A 22328-nucleotide genomic window follows, 5' to 3' on the forward strand; every position below is an offset into this window, starting at 1 on the left:
ACTCTAACTTGCCGGCACTTTTTCAAGTCAGACCATTATGTACACTGCTGTTTGGTGCTGTACTGTCACTGTCAGCACCACTGACTAAGCCAATCAGGTGATCCCAAATCAAGCAGGACTGTTTCCAAACTCCCGCAGAACTGCATGCAAGCATCTGTGGGCTGGACAGCTGTCTCCAAGAGTTTACAGCACTTCCTTACGTGGGCACACTCTGGAGCAGTGAGAAAGGTAAGTCTCCAGCCCACTATGTAACTCTGCTACTGATTCTAAATCCCTGAAGTCTGAATTTTAATCCAAGAAATGTTGGTGTCAGTGTTCCAAGCGCATGGTCCATTCAAGGAGCCATCTGATGGTCATTACCTGGGTGACCTAACACTTTACCATGTGGTCTCACAGGGCTCCTAGCTGGATTCACAGTCTGCTTTGATGAGAGCTAGCAAAAGAAGCTTCTTTTCAGTTTCTCTGTGCATTACTGGCTGGGTGTTGGGTCCACCAAAAACCTATGTTTTCCATGATCTATTTGACACAATATACATCACATCACTTGGAAGACAAGTTTAAGAGGCAGGTTTCACTGGGTTTAAAGAGATGATCTATTTCTTTTCTGATGGAGGCCTGTAAGAACAACAGTAATGGTATAAAAACCAAGCTACTATAAATGTTTGTGTCATGTTGACTTCCACCTCTTCTTTTAGATTACCCTCTAGAGACCAAGTCAGGAATTACTATAGTGGTTAGCTGTAACTGATTAAGCACTCTTTGCCCTCTTTCTGTAAAAATTTACCAAATACTCCTTTAAGTGAGTAAAAAGAGATCTATTCCTACAGCTAAATTCTATAGAGGCTACACGTTGTCAGCACATAGGATAGTTTGTAACAGCAAAATCAAAACTATCTAGCACATAGGAGTCCTGACTGCCTGGGGTGGCACTTCTGTTCCCCTGTTCTCTATTCAATTGGCCCTGAACAAATAAGAACTGTTCCTATCTGAGTTTCTCTAGAGTACTGGCAGTGATCAGTATTTCCGCTTTATCTAATGGGCAATCTCTGGGCTATTGCAAATCTTAAGTTGGCAGATTAATCTAGATGGAAATTTATATCCATGCTTAGAAAGCCATTATGTTATGATGCAGAACACCAATAAGAGAAATCATAATACCACTACACCCTGCTTTAAAACTCTATTCTGAAATACAGACTTTAATTCATCTGAGTATTTATTTTTAGTCTGAATGAGATAAAGATGGGTGAGAATGCTTGGCTGAATGATTCTTCAGATCAAGCACAAAACCTCATCTCCCAGAGAGCTCCAAACTCACTTTTAGAACTCTATGAAACATTACGTTTGTGAACAAATTAATCCTAGGTTCCCTATTAGCTCTCCAGACATAACCACAGACTCAAAACTCCTGCCTTTCTTCACATACACCCATTTTCATTAGTACTAGAATGCAAGTCAGGTAAACACTGTCCTTAGTCACTTGCGCAGCCCAATTGCTATTAACAAGTCTGTTAAGGCAGCCAGGATAGTGTTGAAGCCCTTTTTCTATAGCTGTGGTTGCTCTATGGCATTAACAGGAGCAAAGTAAAACCTCGCGCTTGTTACTGAGGTAAGCATCTGCTGACTCTGGGCACAAACAAGGGTCAACAAATCCCAGTTGTTAAAGAACTACAGTGGCCCTGTAATCCTCACCATATCACTCTGATGCAGATAACGATCGTTATCATGTTATGGAAAACAAACAAAAATGAGAATTTGCCTGCAACCTCAGAACAGAACCAGGGTCAGCACTCGGGGCTGCTGGCTCCCATACACAAGCTGCAGTCAGCCCCCTACTCTGTCTGAATAAGCTCCACAAACATACCAGGGCACCACCTTTTGATCTGCCCTTCATTCTGAAACAAGCTGGTCACCTGTCACCTTGTACATCTGGCTGTCACCCCAGCCCTTGGATGTTGTCACCCTTCCACTCTCTCACCTCACTGCTGCTGCTGCCAATTCCTCCCTACCTGCACTTCTGTGGCTTTCCCCTTCCCCACCCTACAGCCCAGGGCCCGGATCCAGAGCTGGTGTGTCCAGTAGGACTTTTCTGGGTCCCACAGGGAGCTGAACCAAAAGTTAAACACTCAAAAAACAACCCTCCATGTGCCCAATTAAATTTATCATATTTTGAATGCAGGTACTAAAAAAATGTAAGGACTATTAGCTCTCATGGCCCATGTACTGGCACCTTAGATTGACTGAACGTTCTGCCTCAAAAGCCTGTTTGCTCCTCAGAAGGAAAAAGTTGGCTTCACATTAGTAATGTCGTATGTTGTGTAGCCCTCAGCGGTCTCTTGTAAGTTCTGTGAAAATCTTCTCAGGCAATTTTCTAAGGACGTATTTTAAAAACACCACAAAAAGAATCTGCTCAGTCTATGCTTCTAGAAACTGCTGCTGAATTAAGTTCAAAAGTACCACACTGGCAAGAGAAAATACCTCCTAGATGATTCAAGGCTTCAATGGAAGCTTACTGCCATAAAGTGAAGATGTCGTCTTTAACAACGAAAGGAATCTACCATTTTGTTGAAGAGTACCAGCCAGCCAGCCTGCTCTGATGAACAAACAGGAGATTTCCAGGTTCTGGGCACTCACACAGTAAACCTGATGGTTTATAATTACAGCTCTCTTTACTTTGCCAGAGCAGGGAGAAAAGGGCAGGCAGAGGCTGAGAGCCTCCCCAGCAGCACCTGCATGCAAATGCAGCGCTATCAGCTTAGGGGCTCCAGAGGAGACCACTTGCGTAAGTAAATGCAGTTTAACAGCAGCTCCTAATAAGAGGAAGGAAACGAGGGAGAGAAAGAAAAGTGATAGGAGACAAAAGGACTTTATAAAACAGGGCTTTATTGCTTTCATTTCTCTTTGTTCTGTTTAAGCACTGAACTTTCCAATTCTAGATACTGCACAAAAGAAGTACCTGTCTAAAAAAGTTCATTTCATTCTGAAACTGTCTTGCAAGATGCCTCACAGACTCTGCACTCCATTATTAGGAGGAACAATTGAACTACCTCTAATTAATTTGGCACAGCCTTTACTTCTGATACCAATCAAATCATCATTAATGGGGAATTTGTGCTCTCATTATAGCACAGAATGGGTACTAATCTTCTCATGAAGATTTTTGGACCATAGAGAGTGGTTTGAGGTCAGTGTAGCTGGCTTCTCCTGTGCCTTCCCCTCCCCCCCTCCCTTTTTTTTTTTTTTTTATAAACAGGATGGAAAAAAATTATAATGATGTGCTACTTAGTACCTGGATACAAATCCACATTCAGGTTGCCTACACTGAAAGACTGAAACCAGCTCAATATGAAGAAATCTCTGTCTAAGAAAATAAAGATTTTAGTAGCTCACAGGGCTCAAATTAAACACTTAAATAGGTAACATTAGATATTTCTCATGCTGCCGCCCATTTCTCTATTTATTTTTATCTGCAGGATCAGGCGTGTTAGAGAGGGAGGCCTGGTTAGAATTGCCTCAGCCATCATTCTTGGTTACTTACATCTGTGGTCAATTTTCCACACTTTCTTCCATAAAAGGTAAACGAGGCACTGTACTTGCAACAGGATAATCTAAACAATATGAACAATGTTACTGTTAAAGACCATCTGGCTCATCAAGCGCAGCCCCAGACTTTTAACTCCTTGAATAAAGTGCGGAACCCCACAGCGGATTTTTTTTTATCCAAAAATCATTTTTAAAGCACTAGAAGTAGAGCTCCTGGAGATACGTGGGATCTGGAGCGTAAGGAAATTCGTTTTCTTATTTCACCCTTTTTGTGTCCTACATTTATGGCAATCCAAGCTGGAGACGGGCATTCAGACGTCACATTTCTCTACAAAAAGCCCTCTAAAAAGCTCTGCAAGAAGCTGCGTGCCAGCTGTGCGCACAGAGCTGTGTTTCCGAGTGGAGACAGGAGGGTTAAGTATTTCACAACTCAACCCAACGCCCCATCCCGCCACTTCTTAAAAGGTAACAAAAGTCAAAGAAGGGTCACCAGAATGGCAGGAAAACACGTGGGAGGGGTGAGGGCGAACACGACCAAAGAAGGCTTTTAATTGTGCGCAACTGCTTATCTGGTAGATAAATTAACAAGCCGTTCCGTGGGAGAAAAACACGTCGGAGCAAGGCTGGAACAAAACTCGCTTGCAGAAGGCGAGCCGGCAGGGCGAACACAGAGGCCTGGGAAAGGCTGAGGCGTAGAGCGGGCTGCTGTGGGCACGGAGGAGTTAAATATCCTCATGCATTTAAAGGCCTACAGACTCCAAAATGCACTTTTTGCAACTGAGCAACAGTTGGAATTAAATGTTGTCGGGCTTCGGTCAGTCTTCTTTCTGCTGCAACTCCACAAGTGCTGTGCACAGAGCGGGTTAACGGCCCGTCTGGCTGGGCTGTAACAGAGGGCAGGGCTTTGCTTCTCCAGAGGGCTTTTTCTTCTCTCCAAAGTAGTTTTAATGGCATTATTAAAAAATAAAAAAATAATTAAAAAATACCCCACAACTGTTCTCGTGAAGTACTTTAATGTTTTTTATTTAACTTCTAAAAATATTTTTGGAAAGCAGAGCAAATGAATTAGAGCATAGTTGGAGCTTTTCTTGTAGAGTAAACAACACAAGAATTAATTTTCACAATCATTGGTTCCTTGCTTTAAATCCTACATTTTGCTTTAAACAGAAACATCACCCAAGCTGGTTTCTAGGTAAAGTGCCCACGAGTGAACCTTCCCCTATAGCAGAAGTTTTCCTGCCACTCCCCAAAATGTGCCCACAGACTTTCTCCACAAGTCTGCTCTTATTTGGATCTAGTCCTCATTTAAGCTAGTTTACTGTAAGCCCCCTGCACTGTATGCTGACATACATATGCTAAATTCTTAGCTTAGAAAATTTTTTTCAGATGCAATCATGGCACTTCTTTATTTTCAAAGAAATCTAATTTAAAATATGCTCATGACTCATCATTAAAAAAAAAAAAAAGGAGCTTTGTTACAGTAACCAAGATAGGTCAGGCAGTTCTATGATTAATAGGGTCAAAAAGCTACAATTCATATTTAAATCCTCAGTCGCTTGCACTGTAATAATTAACCCTATCTGGTGAGTTCTGCCTGCACACCAGCCAAAAATGTAACATTTCTCAGAGAAGGAATATCGTACAGTGAAACAGTAACTCCAGTGCCCTTCCATGCATGCTCTTCCCAAAGCCCCTTCGAAAAAGAGGGAAAAATTTATCTGAATTCAAGTTCTTTTGTGCACAACTTTTCCAACACAAACGGAAACCAGTCATACCCCAATGGCCGTTTTCCTGCCAAAGCATCCTAGTCTCCAGCGTCTTTCATCACATTCACACTTAACCCGTAACATCTTTCGACTAAAAAGCTCCTTGAAAAGAAACTCTCATTTTCACTCCATTTTGTGTAGCTAGAAACTGAGGCACACAAGTATTCAAATCTAATGCAGGAAGCAGTGCCATTCCATGAGCAATGCTTTCATCACACCTTGTTCCCAAACTCGTTGCTCTTTCTCACTCCCACATTATCATCCATCATCTCTTGCACAAGCATTCACAGGTCCTTATGACAAATTACATCAGGGAAGAGCCTCAGATTAAAAGTAACCAATCACTACCAAAGGTTAGTTCTAACTTACATCAGTTCTCTGAGCTCCGATGTTCTACAATCACATAAACACTTCGGATGGCCTAACACCCAGGATTTACAATGAGAGCAGGACTCTGTCCTTCACTCTGCTTGTAGGGCTAATGGAACTACAGCAGTAGTGCTCAAACTGAAGACAAAGGCAGTCCTGCTTTCTAATGCCTTGCTGTGCACACGAAATCACACATCCTCAGAACCATGTGATCATTCACTAGAGAAGGCGAACAGGGGATACACAGTCAAAAAGCAGTATTTCAATAAATAAATACACACAATTTATATTAAGGGATGCATCTCAAAAAAGCTCATGGCAAAACTGAGAAACTCCTTGCACAACTCACTGAAGGTGTCAACAACGCCATGCAGTCAGCTGCCAAATGGGAAAATTCACCCAACATAGGTATTTGGAGAAAGTCCGGTAGATGTGCATGCAAGGACTTGCACAAGACAAATTGTTGGAGGCTGGTAAAGCATTCTGAAGAGCCATCATATGTGTTCACACTCTTCTCAAACTCCTCTCCAGCTGCACATCCCCGGTATGTAAGTGCTATGCTGCTCTGGCCTGTGCTAACCCGTTTTTATGTCTCTCTTTACTAGAGAGAGAGACAGTCACTACTTAAAATAAATAATAATAAAAAAATAATTAAGTGAAATCTTAAATTAATGTAAACAATCCAGATTTAACATTTCTATTTAGATGGCAGATGTGAGAAAATAATTATACCCATGACTCACTGTGAATGAACGGAGAGACATCAACTACCTTCAGTTCTGTATGAACCCAGAAGCCTAAAGCCCAAGACTCTTCAGCTCAGAAACATTCATGCGGTGCCACTACTGATGCCAGATGGAGAACAGGACTCTCTCTGCAAAAGTAAAGAACTGAGGATTCACCAGAAGATCATTCATGTCCTCAGCCACTCTCTATGGGCACAGGCTTCAAGTACAATAGCTCAAATTAAAGAAATCTAAGCCACATACACATACATGTACACTTCATTTCTTCTTGAATTCCTACAAAGAGTTCATTTTGGGCCCAGGTACTAAGTAAAAGTCTGAAGTGGTGCTGCATAAATATGCTCTGAGCACACGATTTGTCCAAACTAGAAACAATCATTTCTTTCTCTCTTTCCTCCTAATGTTTGATTTCATTAAGCATATCAGAATCTTTGCACACAGTAAGTAAACAACCTGTCTCCTTTTAGAGAGAATGAAGCTAACTGAGACCACTTCTGAACAAAGAAGCAATCTCCTCCTTTTCTGGAGAATGAAGTTACAAAAAACGGTAGTGGCATTCTGCAGATGAAGTCCCTGAAAGCAGAAACTGCACATTCTGACCCACATGCTGTAGTGAAAAAATAAAATAATTTAAAAAAAAGCTTGAGCTGCTGCTTCTTCTGCAAGGGTTTCAGCAATGGCAAGAAGGATGCACAAGAATGCTTTTAAAGCCTGGTAAACTAACTGTAAGACAAGGGGAACTCTGCTAAACACAGACTGCACTGCAGTGTCTTGCTGAAGCAACTGAAGAAAACTGCTGTAGCTGATTGTGCTGTCTCTGGGTCTTGGCATTCATTATTTAAGTTCAGTGGAAACTGTTCAGCCTTGCAGTAGACTGACTCATCCACTTTAAATTTCAATTTCCTGCAAACGATCCATTAGTTTTTGGCAAGTTTCACACTGCACTACACTTCCATGAAAAGATCAGTTCCCAAACTCTGGTTTCTACAATGCTTTTTGTAATAGAGGTTTATTAAACACAGAATTTGGAGTTACTCATGCCCTTAAAAAAAACAGGCCATGATTCTCACCTGACAATTTCCAACACGTGGCTACCAAGGGTAAACGAACGGCCCTGTTCCTAAACATTCTCTTCAGATGTACTTGTTGGGACAAGTCCTACCGGGCTCCACTACGCTCTCCAAATGCAATGGGCATTTATATGAAAACAGAAGTTGCTGTTAAGATGCATAGCATTAAGTTTCATTCAACTAGGAAAATATATAAATATTTGCACAATACCCACAGTTCTTCAAAAAGTGCCCTGTGCACTTTTACACTTTGCTGGGTTTTCCAAAGCCACGTGGTGTTACTTCCATCATTTGCAACTGAATTGTTTTTTAAATTTACTATTTCCCTTCAAGTATTTTGTCACTAAGCAGCATCTGAAATATGTCAATAACACAAAATGGAAAATAACTGTGGTGTCTTCAATGCCACCATTCAGTAACTGTAGATGAATGTGGTCTAGCAAATAGTGATTAGAAAAATTCTTTGTCTTATGTCCCCAGGATATAATTATTTAGAAATGAAAAAGAGAGCAAATCATTAACACGCATACATGTGAAAAAAACTCTCAAAGTGCTTGGTAGGATTCCAAACCCATATGTGCTCCAGTTCAGCTGATACAGCAGAAAGGCTTTTTGCCCTAAAACTGTTTCATTGCATTTGTGCATTTTGCAGAGCGTGGGTCTGTGTTCAACCATTCTCTGAGAATGCTACAGCAAACAGCAGTGATTTCCTCACCTGACCATACCCTACATGGATCCACACACAGCAATCATGAACAGGTTGCAGTTTTCATGTTCTTTCAGTTCCCCAGTCTTCTCTCCCGGGACTGTCAGCAAGTACAGATAATTAACTAAGATTTGTGAGATACTCTAACTCTTCACAAGAACTGTCCTGATCTCATCCACATAATTTTACTTAAGTGATGCAGCCATCAAATGGTAATGGATTTTTTGGCCGCTATGGGAAAGTTCAGATGTGACAATCTAAGCAAGATGGTCTAGTAGCAAAAAAGTTTTATGCAATATAAGAAAGCTCCAGAAAGCTTCAAAAGGCTTGCTTTTATGTGTTTTAAAATATCCTGCATTAGACTAAGAAACATTTGTGGGAACTTAAGTATCTTTTTAGGTATCTGGATATTGTATGTATTTGGGTGTTACAGTTATCGGCCCTACAGGTGCCTGAATCCTAGCTGGTAAAGTCCACTAGATATCTAATTCTCTAGTGCTGGACTTGAAAACAGCTGCTCAAATTCAGACAGACACAAACCTTATTCAGAAGACAGGTGCTTGTCTGCTGCCCCTCTCTCCCACACTAAACTTGGCATAAGTATACCCCCTGTAAGCAAGGTATGCAAAGATGACATATCAAAGTTAAAATACTTATCAGCTACTGGAGACTTGCCTTACTTTCTGCAAGCAAGATGGCACTGGATGTTTCAGAGCAATGCTATCTTTCTTTATTTTTCTGCTATGGATGTTACTTCACACCAGAAAGAAGTCTCTACTGCCTTGCTGAAATCACAGGGAAGCACTCCCAAAGACTGGTTAAACACTCCAGCAATTAGCATAACCTAGCCCCTTCTTTCTGAGTTTCTGGTTTTCTTTTTTTTAATCAAATTTAATTACCATGTTTTGAAGAGGTGTTATTTCTTGTAGCTACACTTAAAACTCAGCATACCTGACAAAACAATTTCACTCACTCTTCTCCATTTTCAAGCCCTATACTAGTTTGTAGCTGATACAGACCTTAAGATCAGTGCACTCAGGCTTGATCCATATCTGTAACTCTTCATGCACATGAATGGTTTCTTGACTCCTCTACCTGACTTGTCTGTTATTGTTAAGCAAGGAATTAAGAAGTCTATTAGACTGATCACAGGCACTTGGCAACTTGGCATCTGAACAGTGTGTAATTTTACTCAGTTGAATGAGAAAACTTTATCCAAAATTTCATTTTTATGTAGCTGCCTACATAGAGGTCTACTTTCCTGATGGAAGAATAAAATACAAGCATTCTTATTTCTCTGGGATTTATTCCCAAAATTGGAGACCAATGGTTTAAACTGGGGAGCCGAATGAAACGAAGCTGTCTACTAGTCATCTAGGGGTTAAGCTAATTTGTTAGTGCTCAAGCTATTTCTTGCCATCAGCCACTGTGAATCCACTCTTCAAATTCTGAAAAGAACACCAACCTTTAATCTGTGGTATTAGTTCCTTTAACAAAATGGAAGATTACGCCTTTTTCCCCACAAGCCTTCATGCGAAGCTTAGCTAGCTTCCATCTGGTCTGGCTAATTAAATGTAAGTTAACATTAAGTTAAGAGCCAGCTCCAGCCCACAGACCTTCTATTCTGTGACTGCAGATTTATTAATTGGCCAAGAATTTAGTTCCAACTTTTGATTACTTCTATTTTCTTTACACTCTCGTGACAACAGGGTGATGTTTCTGAAGCCACATTTGCATCCTTTCAGCTCAGAAACACAAAACAAAAAAATACGCTCATAAGATTCTGAACAGCCATAATACATAATAAGTTTTTTCCTTCTGTATTTGACGTGTTAATAAAGGATGGCAGCAAAGTGTGAAGGATCTGCCTATTATGCACAAGATGTGGGCTCGCTGGAGCTAGACGCTTCTAAGCTGGCTGTGACCCACAATCTGGCCCTATATGTACTAGGACCAGGGCTAGTTGTTGCATTCCTTATTCAGGCAAAGCCTTCTTTGACCTTAAGGGATGTCAGTCTGAATGAAGAACAAGGGGATTAGATCTGGGGAGTTACTCATTGTACTCCTGCCCCCAGTTAACTTCTGACAAGATCAGTTTGTTGCAGTTTGAAAAACTGCAAATGTAAGTACCTAGTAATTCCATGGGGGTTTTGGGCTGTCTTTTTTTTAATATCAACTGCAGGTAGTAGCAGTAATTCTGGCTCATCTATTTTGCTCTCTTGAACGTCAGAGAGGAAAACTACATGCTTTTAGACTTAAAATAAGCAATGTGGCAGATTCAGATTTCTGACTCTAATGGCTGTTATTTTTTCAAGAGAGATTATTAGGAAATAAAACATCTTAGACCTCTTACTCAAATCCCCCTCTTTTTTAATAGGGGTAAGGAGCTAATTATGAAATAGCATTTCTTTAGATATCTATCCAATGTAATGCCTGCTGCAGCAGTGTGTAAAGCAAATTAAAAAAAAAAAGTACATCCTACTTTTCTGCCTAATTCACACACAGAAAAATTAAGTACCAAGTGAGCTTGCTTTTAAATGTGTATATGTAGAGAGGAAGTTCAGCTTTATATCAAGGCGTGCAAAAGAGAATTCAAAAACAAGTTAAAAAAAAAAATAAGGAAGCAAAATCAAAGACAAATTCAGAAAGGGAAGCACTGCTTTGTTTCCATCTTGTAAGCTGCAGATTGGCACATGAGCATATCAAGTCAATGAATCTTTCCTGCCTCAGTTTCTCCAGAGATAGTAGGGATAAAACAAATATTTACTTTGTCCTGACCCACAAAAATCCCTGGATACTCAGAAAGGTGTGGATGAAAGCACTCTGTGTAAGGAGGGGCTGTCAGCAATTACTGTTATGTTGGAAATAGAAATGGCAAAATAATTCACTTTTAAAAGGCTCTGAAAACACAAATATTGCTGTTGCAGACTGCAGGCCGGCAAGCAACTCGAGGTATTACGTTGATCCTCTAATCCCGCTTCTCCCTCACCCATCACCCATCAGGTTCTCAGTGTTTTTCTTACGAAGCTCTGACTCCACAGTCTGTCTCCGCAGCTCAGCACAGGGATGAGGTCTCGACGTGGAGCTGCCACCCTGGACTCAGACAAAGCAACTTAGCTCACAGCGTCTGACAAAACCCGCCGGGAGAAGCAGTTCGAGAACGACACGGGAGAAGCGAAGGGCGGCCCGGGCTCCCGCGGCGGCTGCTTCCCCCGGCAGCTGGAGCCACCTTGTGCCCCGCGGCGCACCTGCACCCTGCGCCGGGTGAGCGGGGCTTCACGGCAGCACGGGCAGCCCGAGCCGAGCCGAGCCGAGCCGAGCCGAGCCGAGCCGAGCCGCCTCCTGAGCTGCGACGGAGAGCTCCAACTGCTCTGCTGCGTGTTTGACTTGACAGAACTGCGGCCCTGAACTGCGTTGTTACAACAAAACCGCTTCGGCCCCTTCCCATTCTTCTCCCTCGCGCACTCCTGCGACAAGTTAGGTGTATCATCTTTTGGATCCGGTGCTGCAATACGTTATGCTGCATTTACTCCGAGCGCCCTGACATTATCATTATCTTCTTTTGTGCCCAGCAGCAACCACAGCTCCTATAATGTCATTATTGTAATTAAGAACAATCTGAACCATTGACAGCACTGCCTCGTTTGCTCTAGAATTCCCCGTGCACTAGTGTTCCTCTAAACCAATATCTCACTGCTAATAGTTTGCTGCTTTAAAACTGCCTGCTGTTATGAGAAAAAAAAAACCACGTTATTAGGCCCCAGCCTGACTCGATGGGCTAAGAAACTTAGGAAGAAAAAAATAAATGGAAGGCTGTGTGCTGGCAGAGCGTTATGCTTTTCTTTACAGACATTGAAAATGGATTCACACCCTGCCAACCTATTCAGGCCGTTACCCAGGTGAGGAAGCTTATTTTGGCTTGCTTCAAAAGGGCCACCTGTACAGATACAAAAGAAAACATCTCTCTCTTCTCCCAGTAAATGCACCCAAAGTACTTCTCCGCCTCAACTCTCCCTTTCATTAATCCAGCTCACAGTTGGATAAGTAGGGCATGGCAATTTAGACATCCTTGTCTGGGAAATTCTGACCTTAACACCCACTTTTGCAGCACATGCAGTCTTGAGGCTGTCTATAGTCTTGTCCAGTTGCGAACAACGATGCCTGCTTGTTTGCTGAGCCATGCGGCCCACAATACTCCCACAGCTGCTTAGTACCCAAGCCTCAGCCTGCCCATGATTCGAGGAAAACAAGCCCTCCTGAGCTCTGAGTTCCTGCGCCCTCTCTCAATTCCCTTTTTCCAAGTGGCATTCCATAGGTTCACCACCAGTGAAGGCTAAGCCCACCCAGCGCTGGCTCAGCGCCACAGACTGCTTGCTCTGCCAGAGCGTGCAACAGGAAGGGCACCATCAGATCTATGTGATGCACAATCAGAGGAGCCAAAAGGACTCGCCAATGACTCCAGCTACCAAGAACGCCTCGCAGAAATATTCCTGGAATTTTCTTTTGCAAAAATAATCAAGAAAAACGAGATCAACAAGATATTACCCAATAATGGTAAACTATGCACTGGTTAATACATACATGAATCAGAAATCATGAGGAGAAACGAACAGTCTAGAAGAACAGCAGTATTGCAAGATCATGACCAGTGTGCTATCTTGAATTCTGTATTAAATCCACATGAGTAAGAACATCTCACGGCACCACGTGCAGTTATTTCAGACAGGCTTCTACAAAACAAGAAGCAGCGCATTTGGGAGACTGCAGAGTCTTGTTACTTAACCCTGCCAATCTTCAATACTGAGTGAGACCATCACTTGGTTGAACAGAGGCACAGTGCAGAGCCAGGTGCAGGATTAGGGGGAACAGATGGTGGCTAATCTTCCTAATACAGCTCTGCCAATACAACTCAGTAACTCGCTCCTGACCACTCACATTCCCGTTTCTCTTTTTTTAATTATTTTTTTTTTCCACGGTCCTTGGTTTTCTCTGGCCTGAGCGTAGGTTGCCAAGGGATAGCTGCATGGAAGGCTAAGGATCCACATAGGGCTGCTGCTTTGATTTTGCTTTTGGTCCAAGACATTTTTCGTTCGTGCTTCAGCCGGGTCACCAAAATAATTAACTCACTGGCTCACTCAGCACACATGCACACACACCCAGTCCCACGAGAGCTAAGCATATTAAAACCAAGTCATGTTATCTATTAATAAGTATTAACACACCAAACATAAGCTGTGCGACAACACAAATACAGAGCAAGGTTCCAAGTGTCCTTTCATCAAGCAGCACAGTGAAGAGTAGCAGGTTAAAAAGCTTCTACTCCCTTGTACTCAAAGAAGTACCAGATCTGCCAGGAGCTGGAGAAGGAAGGCATCAGGAACACAGACAGCACACAAAGCCTCAGTCTCACCCCAGCCTGTACTGGAAGAACTGCATGTGAAACAGCAAAGTACCACAAAATATCCTGCTTTCCACCTCCTCCTCTCTCATAAAAGTGGCATCACGCTGCTTCCAGCACAACACTGACTCTACCTAGCATGGTGTAAGCTGTCCTGTCAACGTGCATCTCTTTCTGGTTTCATTTGCATTTTAGTTAAGAGCCTATCATGAGTAACACAAGTCAACATCACCACACGAGGAACGGGTGTGAGGAGAACAGAAGCTGTAGATGGGAAAGCACCAATATTTAAACAACGCCTCAACTACTGCTTTTGTAGAACTTCTCTTTATAAAGAACTGTGCTTCTGCAAATAGTGACTTCACCTCCAGCAGCATCAGCATTTTGCTGAAGAAGACTGCAGAACTACGGGTTAAACTAAGAAGAAGCATTTGATTGTAGTTACAGTAAAGTAACAACAGAACCCACTGTCCTTACCTCAATGTCAGTGAGAAAGGCAGAAAGTCCCACATTCAACTATTCATTCTCCATGGGATGTGGCTTAGTGGTTGCAGAAGACATAAAAGAGGGAAAAGAAAAAAGATATATCCCAGATATGCAGTTCAAGGGACCCTCATAGAAGTACAGACTGACCCTTAGAGGAAGCTGGGTTTAGGCTGGAGGTTTTCAAGATTTAGAACCTCTCAAACTAACTCAACCCAGAGAGAACTTCTCTCTGGCTAGAGTCTTGGGCTCTTCTCTTACCTTCAGGGCAGATTCCTTAAATGCTAAGGAAAATACTACAAACCTACAACTACAGATTTTCTTAACAGCATGCTCACTTTACTGAGGATGAAAGTGAGGACATCTTTATTCTGTTCTACAGCTTCACTTTGTTATAGTTATCTTCATGTTGGAGACTGATCAAATATTTCTGTGCACACCTGGTATTGGAGATAGAATATTTTAAGTCTGGAGATGTAAACAAAAAGTTAACATGGAGATAAAGGCACATCAGGCTGAAATGGTATCTAGCTAGCTCTTCTCACCACAGTTCTGTCCTGTAATTTGGAAGCACTGGAAGCTCTTCACCTGCTTGTTTAATGTTGACTTTACTTCAGCACTTTCATCTTTTTTCTACCTTTCATCTAGATAATTGGTATGCCTCTAGTCAACTACAGCAGAGACCAGAAAGTATTGACAAAAGGCGATGCTGTCACCACACCTTCACCATACCTGGCCAGCCAGAGGCATGAGCTTGTTGAACAGGAGCACTCCAACTTGGGATGATCTCCAGAGGTCCCCCTCCAATATCCACTGTTCAGAGAACCTGCACCCAAGCTTGCCAGTCTCTGCATCACAGTCCAACTGGCAGCTTGTGGCCCACCTCCTTCCCTTAACCTGCTGACTAAAGATTTAGCTTTATTCTGTGTGAAACCTACAGAGTTGCTGAGAATTAAGAAACCACTGAAATGGGGAAAATACAGGAAGCACAAGGCATGTTTCTGTAGCAGCTATCTTACCCACATAACGTAAGTCAAATGCAAACACAGTGGCTTGATGGCCACGCGCAGGCATTCAGAGATTAACCAAGTTACTGGCCATCCTGGGTCAGCACAGCCCAGACCCTGGCACCTGCCAGAAGTGAGTTCTGAATACCAAAACAGGAAGAGGCAAAATTCTTCCGTCGGCAAACCCTCCTGATGTTCAGGAATTTTGTGACCGAAAATCTAGTGAAAACAGTAACACTTTTTAGAATAATTTAGGAATGAGCTGTGACTTCTGAAATTCAGAAATGTAGTCAGAAGCATGATTTTCACATCTTTGAAACTCCTGAAGCCTATGAAACCAAACAAACAGAAAGATCCCACAAAAGCCGAGTTTCCTGAATACAAAACCAAAGAGAGAGGGAACTAGATAAAACAAATATTGCAATGAGATCATGACAAGTTCTAGCAAAACTGAAACGTCAGAAATATTAAAATGCAGATAATAGGAGGAAAAAAGCTATAAAAATATGCGAGGCATACAGACCGAAGAACTCTGGGTCATAAATTACTGCGCACAGGGGCTATTGCCACAGTTTGTGAAAGTATAGTGCCTGACCCAATGCACAGCCCTTGACTTAGTGCATGAGCAGTAACACCTCACAGCGAATTGCATCTCAGTGCTCATCAGTTCCTGTTGGTTGCAGAGAGCACAGCTGCAGAGGGAGGAGGCAGCCAGGCAGGAGAGAGGCAGACCCAAAAGCCACAGCAGTTGCTCCTGCACCTGCGCGCACCCAGCAGAGCAGGGGACACCAGCTAACAGAGTGCCAGCGCTGCCACTTAATCCAGGCCCAAGAGCTGTGCTGGGAGGGCTACTGCCATCACAACATAAGCAACAGTTGAGTTTTCTGTCTACGCTGACTGAAGTGTTTCACAGGCACTGAAACACTAGCGATCCTTTCAACCCTCAGAGCAGAGGACCCCCTCCAGTTATCCTGAGATCTGGTTTCAAAGGATTGAAAACAAAAACAACTGCTCTCCTCCTGATTAGTTTCTTCCTTACTTTTTTCCTAAGCCCTGCCCTTGCGCTTAGAAAGGCTCCCAGCGACACAATGACAACAAAGAAGCAGGTGAGCCTTCCCTCTGCTTCTCTTTCCACTTTCCCGTTCCTCCCATTCAGCAGAAGTATTCCATCTGCTTTCTGGGACTGGCACCAAGGCAGTATTCCTCCAGGGGCAGAGGGGCAGGCTGTGCCCAGCACCAGATGCACAGCTGGCTGTGATGCCCTGCCAGTACACTGGGGACATATGAACGTGGTGTGCAGCAGCAGCAGGGAAAGATTATGCACACATTTCACTTGTTATGCAGTGAGGTTGGAGGTAGAACACATTAAGGCAGACATCAAAGCAACAGCTATCCTGATGGTGCAGGAAAGCCCAGCCCCAACGTGCCCGTATGCTGTGGTACAAACAGAAAGCAGAGATTGGAGGGCGCTGATAAAGTTTTCCTCACGACATTTCCTCCTCAAAGGAAATACAGCATGTGCTTGCAAGGCACCGGGATGGAATGAGCACACAGAAGCCCATTTTCATTTGTGCTACATGTTACCAATGGATATTAGCAAGCGTAACAGTAGAGTTGACAGTTCTTCTTCCAATCCACATATTAGGTACAGTATCAAGTGACAGCAGCAGCAAAGAATACAACTACAAAGTATTTATGCTGATCTAGAATAACCCACACAAAAAACAAGCAGGTGAGCAGAACATGTCTACTGACAGAGATTTTTCAGTCACAGAATTGTAGGTGCTGCAAGGGACCTCTAGAGATGATCCAGTTCAACCTCCTGCAAAGCAGACTCCCTAGGCCAGGTTGCACAGGTAGGCGTCCAGACAGGTCCTGAATGTCTCCAGAGAAGGAGATTCCACAACCTCTCCAGTCAGCTCCATCACCCACACTGTGAAATTCTTACACACATTTGTGTGAAACTTCCTATACTTCTGATTGTGACCATTTCCCCTCATCTTTTGGTCATGCGCTGCTGAAATAAGTCTGGCATCGTTCCTTTGCCTTCCACACTTTAGGTGTTTATAGGCATCAATCAAATCCCCTCTCAGTCTTCTTATCTCAAGGCTGAACAGACCCAGTTCACTCAGCCTTTCCTCGCATGGGAGATGCTCCAGGCCCTTTCAAATCTTTGTGGCCTTTTGCTGGACTCTTTCCAGGAGATCCCTTCCTGCTTTGTACCAGGGAGCCCAGAACTGGACGCAGTACTCCAGATGAGGCCTCACCAGGGCAGAGGAGAAGGGGAGGATCACCTCCCTTGACCTGCTGGCCACGCTCTTTTTAGTGCACCCCAGGATCCCATTGGTCTTCTTGGCCACAAGGGCACACTGCTGGCTCATGGCCAACCTGTCGTCCACAGGAACATCCAGGTCCTTCTCTGCAGAGCTCCTCTCCAGCAGGTCAGCCCCCAGCCTGTACTGGTGCATGCTGTTATCCATCCCTAGGTGCAAGACTCTACGCTTGCTTTTGTCAAGCCTCGTCTGGCTCCTCACGGCCCAACAAATTCTTCAACAAATTTTCTCCTGCACTGCTCAAAGACAAGTCACAGAAACAGATCCAAAGAAAATAAGCCAAATATTTCAGCTAACATAGGGCACTTGTGTACCAAAAAGCCTTGTTTCTTTGGTAAGCACCCGCAGCCTGCTGGAAGTGTGATCTCTGTCAGTCACACATCAAAGCACTTCAATCACAGATTCTAGAAAGACACAAATTTTACTTCAAGTACCTCAGATGCTCCCACCACCCTGCACTTAGGCTTCATTGGTAGTCTTCACTTTGTTCTCAGTATCATTTTTTTCAAATGCATGACGGCAACAAAGTGAAGACTGAGAAGCTGAATGATATTTTCAAGAATTAGCCAAGTCTACAAGATTCTTAAGCTGTTAACATACTTGTCCCTTGGGCACACACAAAAACACTACTCCTGTGACCTCACATACCCAACCGAAATCAAAACAGAACACGCCAAAGAAATATCACAGCCAGAAGCTACAACACTGGTTCCTTTTCCTGCCCATCAACAGCAACTAAACTAGGATGAAGAGCAGTCAAATTTCTGAAACTGATGTCATATCAATTGGAAAATTGACTGAGCCCACACCACAAGCAGTAATTGCTCTCTATTCAATTTACTGGCCCAAGCTGCCCGTTTCCCATCTGCTCCTACACAGTTAAAGTAATTCTGATCTTTGTTCTTCGTTCCTGAAAGTGTCACAGACTTATAAGTGTGTCAGAGGCCAATTCTTTACATTCTCTACTATGATAAGCTATTATGAAGAGTGAAAATTCTGCATCTGTAATTGCCAAGCCAGGCAAATTCAAGGAGGACAACCTGAACCCGCCACGTAAAATTCATAAGGTAACATAGCACACACCTTCATGTGCAGAAAACGAGGTCATCACGTTCGCTCCTTGCCTTGTATGAAGACAGGCTTAATACACAGTACAAACTGCTACCAAATTGTGTGATTTGCTGTTGGTTTTGAGGAATATATAGAGGCCCACTGAACACCTTATGCTCCTGCTCAGCACCCCCTGGGCTCCTTAGAAGCAGATAAGAGTCATCTCAGTCTTGGAATGGATTTCAGGAACGAAAAGGACAGAATCTCACCAACTACAGAATTCTGGGACACGACGGCTCAGCTGTAAATCAAATATCAGATCATCAGATATTCCAGTAGTATCTCAGCATTTTTTCGTAAGATAAAAAGCTATTCCAAACACAGTTTAGAGTTTGTGGGTTTTGTTACTTAAACAACATATTTATGCTATCTAAAGTCACAGCTCTTCACGCTCTCACTGAACGACAGCGTTCTCATTCTAAGATGACAGCAGATGAAGTACTGTAAATGAAAACCAAGACCCTACATGACAGAAAATAAATCTTTGCTCCAAATTTTAGATCTCATGAAGTGCCCCGTAAAACACACTGCAACTAAATATTATGTTTTAATGCATGACTAATCCCTACCAACGTAGTCTGTGGTATCTTGAGTTACTGTATCTTAGGTTACCCAAAGCATCACTTTGACAGTGATCAAAATGCCTGCTGATAGCACAAACACAAATGCTACATACATACAATAATAGGTCATCTACAGTAATTAACTACATACATAGCACAGACTGCACTAAAACATAATTGGTATACACCATACAACAGATGGATGGTGCTTCCAATCTCACTAACATACCTCGCTTCCACTGGACATACAACAGTTAAATACACGTGGAAACACACAGGATGTTATGGAGACTTTAATTACTTATCTTTCTTCAAATAAATTCCCTGCCAAGTTGCAAAATAATTCTCTGAAATACTGTTAAATAAAAGTTAGAAAACTGGGAAACACAAAGGAAAACACTAATGTGTTCCGACTTTGCAAAAGGGCAAATAGTAACATGATGAGATAATGAAATGACAGATACAAATTTTAGTCAATGACTTTAATACAGACACAGAACTCCTGAGAAGAAACACAGTTTCACAGAATACATTTTTATTTATTAATTTATTTAATTTTGTAAGATTAAAAGATTGTGGATAAGAGTAACTGTGCCGTCTCTAACAGCTTCCTGGAGAGCTGTGACTTAGTGCTCTCTGTCTCTGAGGAAAAGAGCCTTATTTATACGAATAATGCGCATACTAAATCGATTACAAATAGGTTAACGATCTCTAAATGCACCTACAATGCAGCCTCATCACAGGTTTGTTTTCTACTCCAGCGCCACTCATGTTCATCACTACTCCTAAGAAGAGGACAACCAGCACAGTTTGCCACTGCTGACCATTTCACCAACTTCTGAGTCATTCGCAATGACCAGAAAAAGCCAAACAATGTGAGTGCAGTTGTGCAACATGCATTTTAATTGAAAAGCAAGACAGCACATCTAGAAAGAAGACACGACAAACACAGAGTAAGGGGCTGTACTGCTCCACAGCTTTGGCGGAGAGGCACTTGACAGGTGCCTCTTTGAAATGCCGTGCTGCTTCACTACCCAGCTGTGTACTTCAGAAACAGGGTCTGCTGAGCGGAACGTCTCTCTCCCTTGCAAGCAAAGAGCTTGCAGACTTCAAAAACAGTTTTGAAGTGACTGCTACCTTGGTATCGAGTTCAAATTAAAATCAGCAACAAAAACGATGGGTGAGTAAGGCTAAATTCCAGTTCTCTGCCTCATGGGATTCTAAATCGGCAGATGCAGCAGAGGGTGGTATTAATTCATATACGGACAAAGAACCCGACTGTCGGCTCAGAGTTTTTCGAGTTCCACTGCAGGCAAAGGCTCCCAGCCGGACACAGAACGAGCAGGTCCAGCCTCGGAGCGCTGCTGCAAGCTGCGTGCGTCACCCTGCTTTCCCAGAGCGCCGTGCCCACGGCGGGCCGCACTCCAACACACACCAACGGACAGCGCGCACAGCAATCCGCACGCTGCTCGCACCACAGCCTCAGACGCACGCAGACCGGCGGGCCGAACCCCGCCCCGCCCCGCCCGCCATCCGGACGGCCGCAGGGATACGGCCCGCTTCTGCGCGCGGCACTACGGCCACCCCGCCCGACCCTCCCCGGCCCGCGGGACGAACTCGGAGCCGCCCGGTTCTCTCGGCCGATCCGCACGGCCCGGCCCCATGGCCGCAGCGGCTCCGCGGCTCCCGGCCCGCGCTCCGCGTCCCCGCGCCGCCACCGCGAGCGGCGCTCCCCGCCCGGCCCCAGCGGCTCCCCGGGGCGACGCGGCGCTCCTCCCTTCGCCGCTCGCCTGCCCACCCCACCCGCGTCCGCCCGTCAGCCCCTTCCTCCGCTCCCCCGAGCCTTTCCTCTCCCCCTGTCTCCTCCCACCCCCCTCCCCGTCCCGAGGTAACTCCCAGGAAACGCGCGGACCCGCGATTCTTACCTTCTTTGGCTTTTTTCCTCCTCGCCAGCGTGCCGCCGAGCTTGCCCAGGAAGGAGTCATCCTTTTTTCTGGACGGGGGCGATTTCGGGGTGGGAGATTTGGGGGAAGAAGGGGACTTCTGGGGGGACGATGCCATGGCGGCCGGGCCGGCGCTCGGGGATGGAGGAGGCGGCTGCGAGGCCCCGGAGCCGTGGGAGGCCGCTCCCGGCTCTGAACGGAAGCGGAATTATTCCAGGCATTTGAGGCAGCTCCGCTCCGCTCTCCCGCTCCTGCCCTGCCTCCCGCCCGCCCTCCGCCACGCGCCTCCGCCGGCGGCTGCGCCCCTCCGCCCTCACCTGTCCCGCCGGGGGACGGCCTTCCCGCCCCGCCACCGCTCGCGCCTTCTTGCGGCTCGGCTCACCTCGGGCTCCGGCGAGGGCCGACCCGCTCGGCAAAAAGCCTCGCCGCACCGCAAGTCGGGTGCGGGCGGAGGCGCAGCTTTGGCACGGGAAAGGCGCAGCCCGGCAGCCCGAGCGGGGCTGGGCCTCGGGGCGGAGCGGCAGGGCGCCGACCGCCGGAGCTGAGGGCCACTCGGTCGGAGTCGTGGGAACTCGCCGGTACCTGCTCGCACGTGGCGGCTCTGGAGGGGTGGGCGCTGCAGGCAGGTGTTTCTGCACTCTGATCAGCTGCCCAAGTGACTGTGCCGCTCGATAGCTTCGTGCAGGCTGCAGGCATGCACGCGTCTCCCTGGAGCACGCTTTGCTAAGCAGCCCGTGGGTTACCGCCAGTGTGAGGGAGGCGGGCATGGCGATGTCTGTTTCAACAGAAAAAATACAACCGCTATAGAAAACGGGGGCGAAGAAAGGTGACATAGCCCGTACTAATCCTCCTTTGATTAGCAGATGAGTAGCCTAAGAGAGAAGCCTCTTTGAAGCAGCTGAGGTGCTGCGGCTCGGGAGCTGGTGCGGGAGGCACCCGGGGCAGCGGTGTGTCAGCTGGAGGCACCGCTTTCACTCCCCACTTAATCGCTCGATTAACAATTCAGGCAAAAAGCCACACACGCTTCATGCAAATACCTAGCTATCCATTAGGCGTAATAAGTGAAATGAAATTACCGCGAGGATATTTCTAAATCAGCTAATAATCGTTGTGTTTTCACAAGCTGGTGGCATCGGTTAGCTGACATCAATGAGTATTTGTTGTGTGCAGTTAGTATATGCCCTGGGGAAAAGCTTTATTCATCCAACTGCCATCAGTTAAAAGCATAACGAGCCCAGGCTGCCACCACTGCTCCGCACGTCCTGGGGTTTGCTCTCTAGCTCAAAGCAAC

General features: G+C 44.8%; 1 protein-coding gene across 1 annotated transcript in view; it reads right to left on the reverse strand.

Moving 5' to 3' along the window:
- The window catches only part of PARVA (parvin alpha), a 65371-nt gene extending 43445 nt beyond the window's left edge, over positions 1-21926 (reverse strand). The window contains 3 exon segments of the mRNA XM_052693283.1: positions 21020-21229; positions 21355-21391; positions 21394-21926. Of these exon segments, the coding sequence (XP_052549243.1) occupies positions 21020-21229; positions 21355-21391; positions 21394-21870 (724 nt within the window). The 5' untranslated portion in view covers positions 21871-21926.
- Between the last annotated feature and the right edge of the window lie 402 nt (positions 21927-22328).

The sequence above is a fragment of the Tympanuchus pallidicinctus genome, unplaced genomic scaffold, assembly GCF_026119805.1.
Source record: "Tympanuchus pallidicinctus isolate F22 unplaced genomic scaffold, pur_lepc_1.0 scaffold3, whole genome shotgun sequence".
Taxonomy (NCBI): Eukaryota; Metazoa; Chordata; class Aves; order Galliformes; family Phasianidae; genus Tympanuchus; species Tympanuchus pallidicinctus.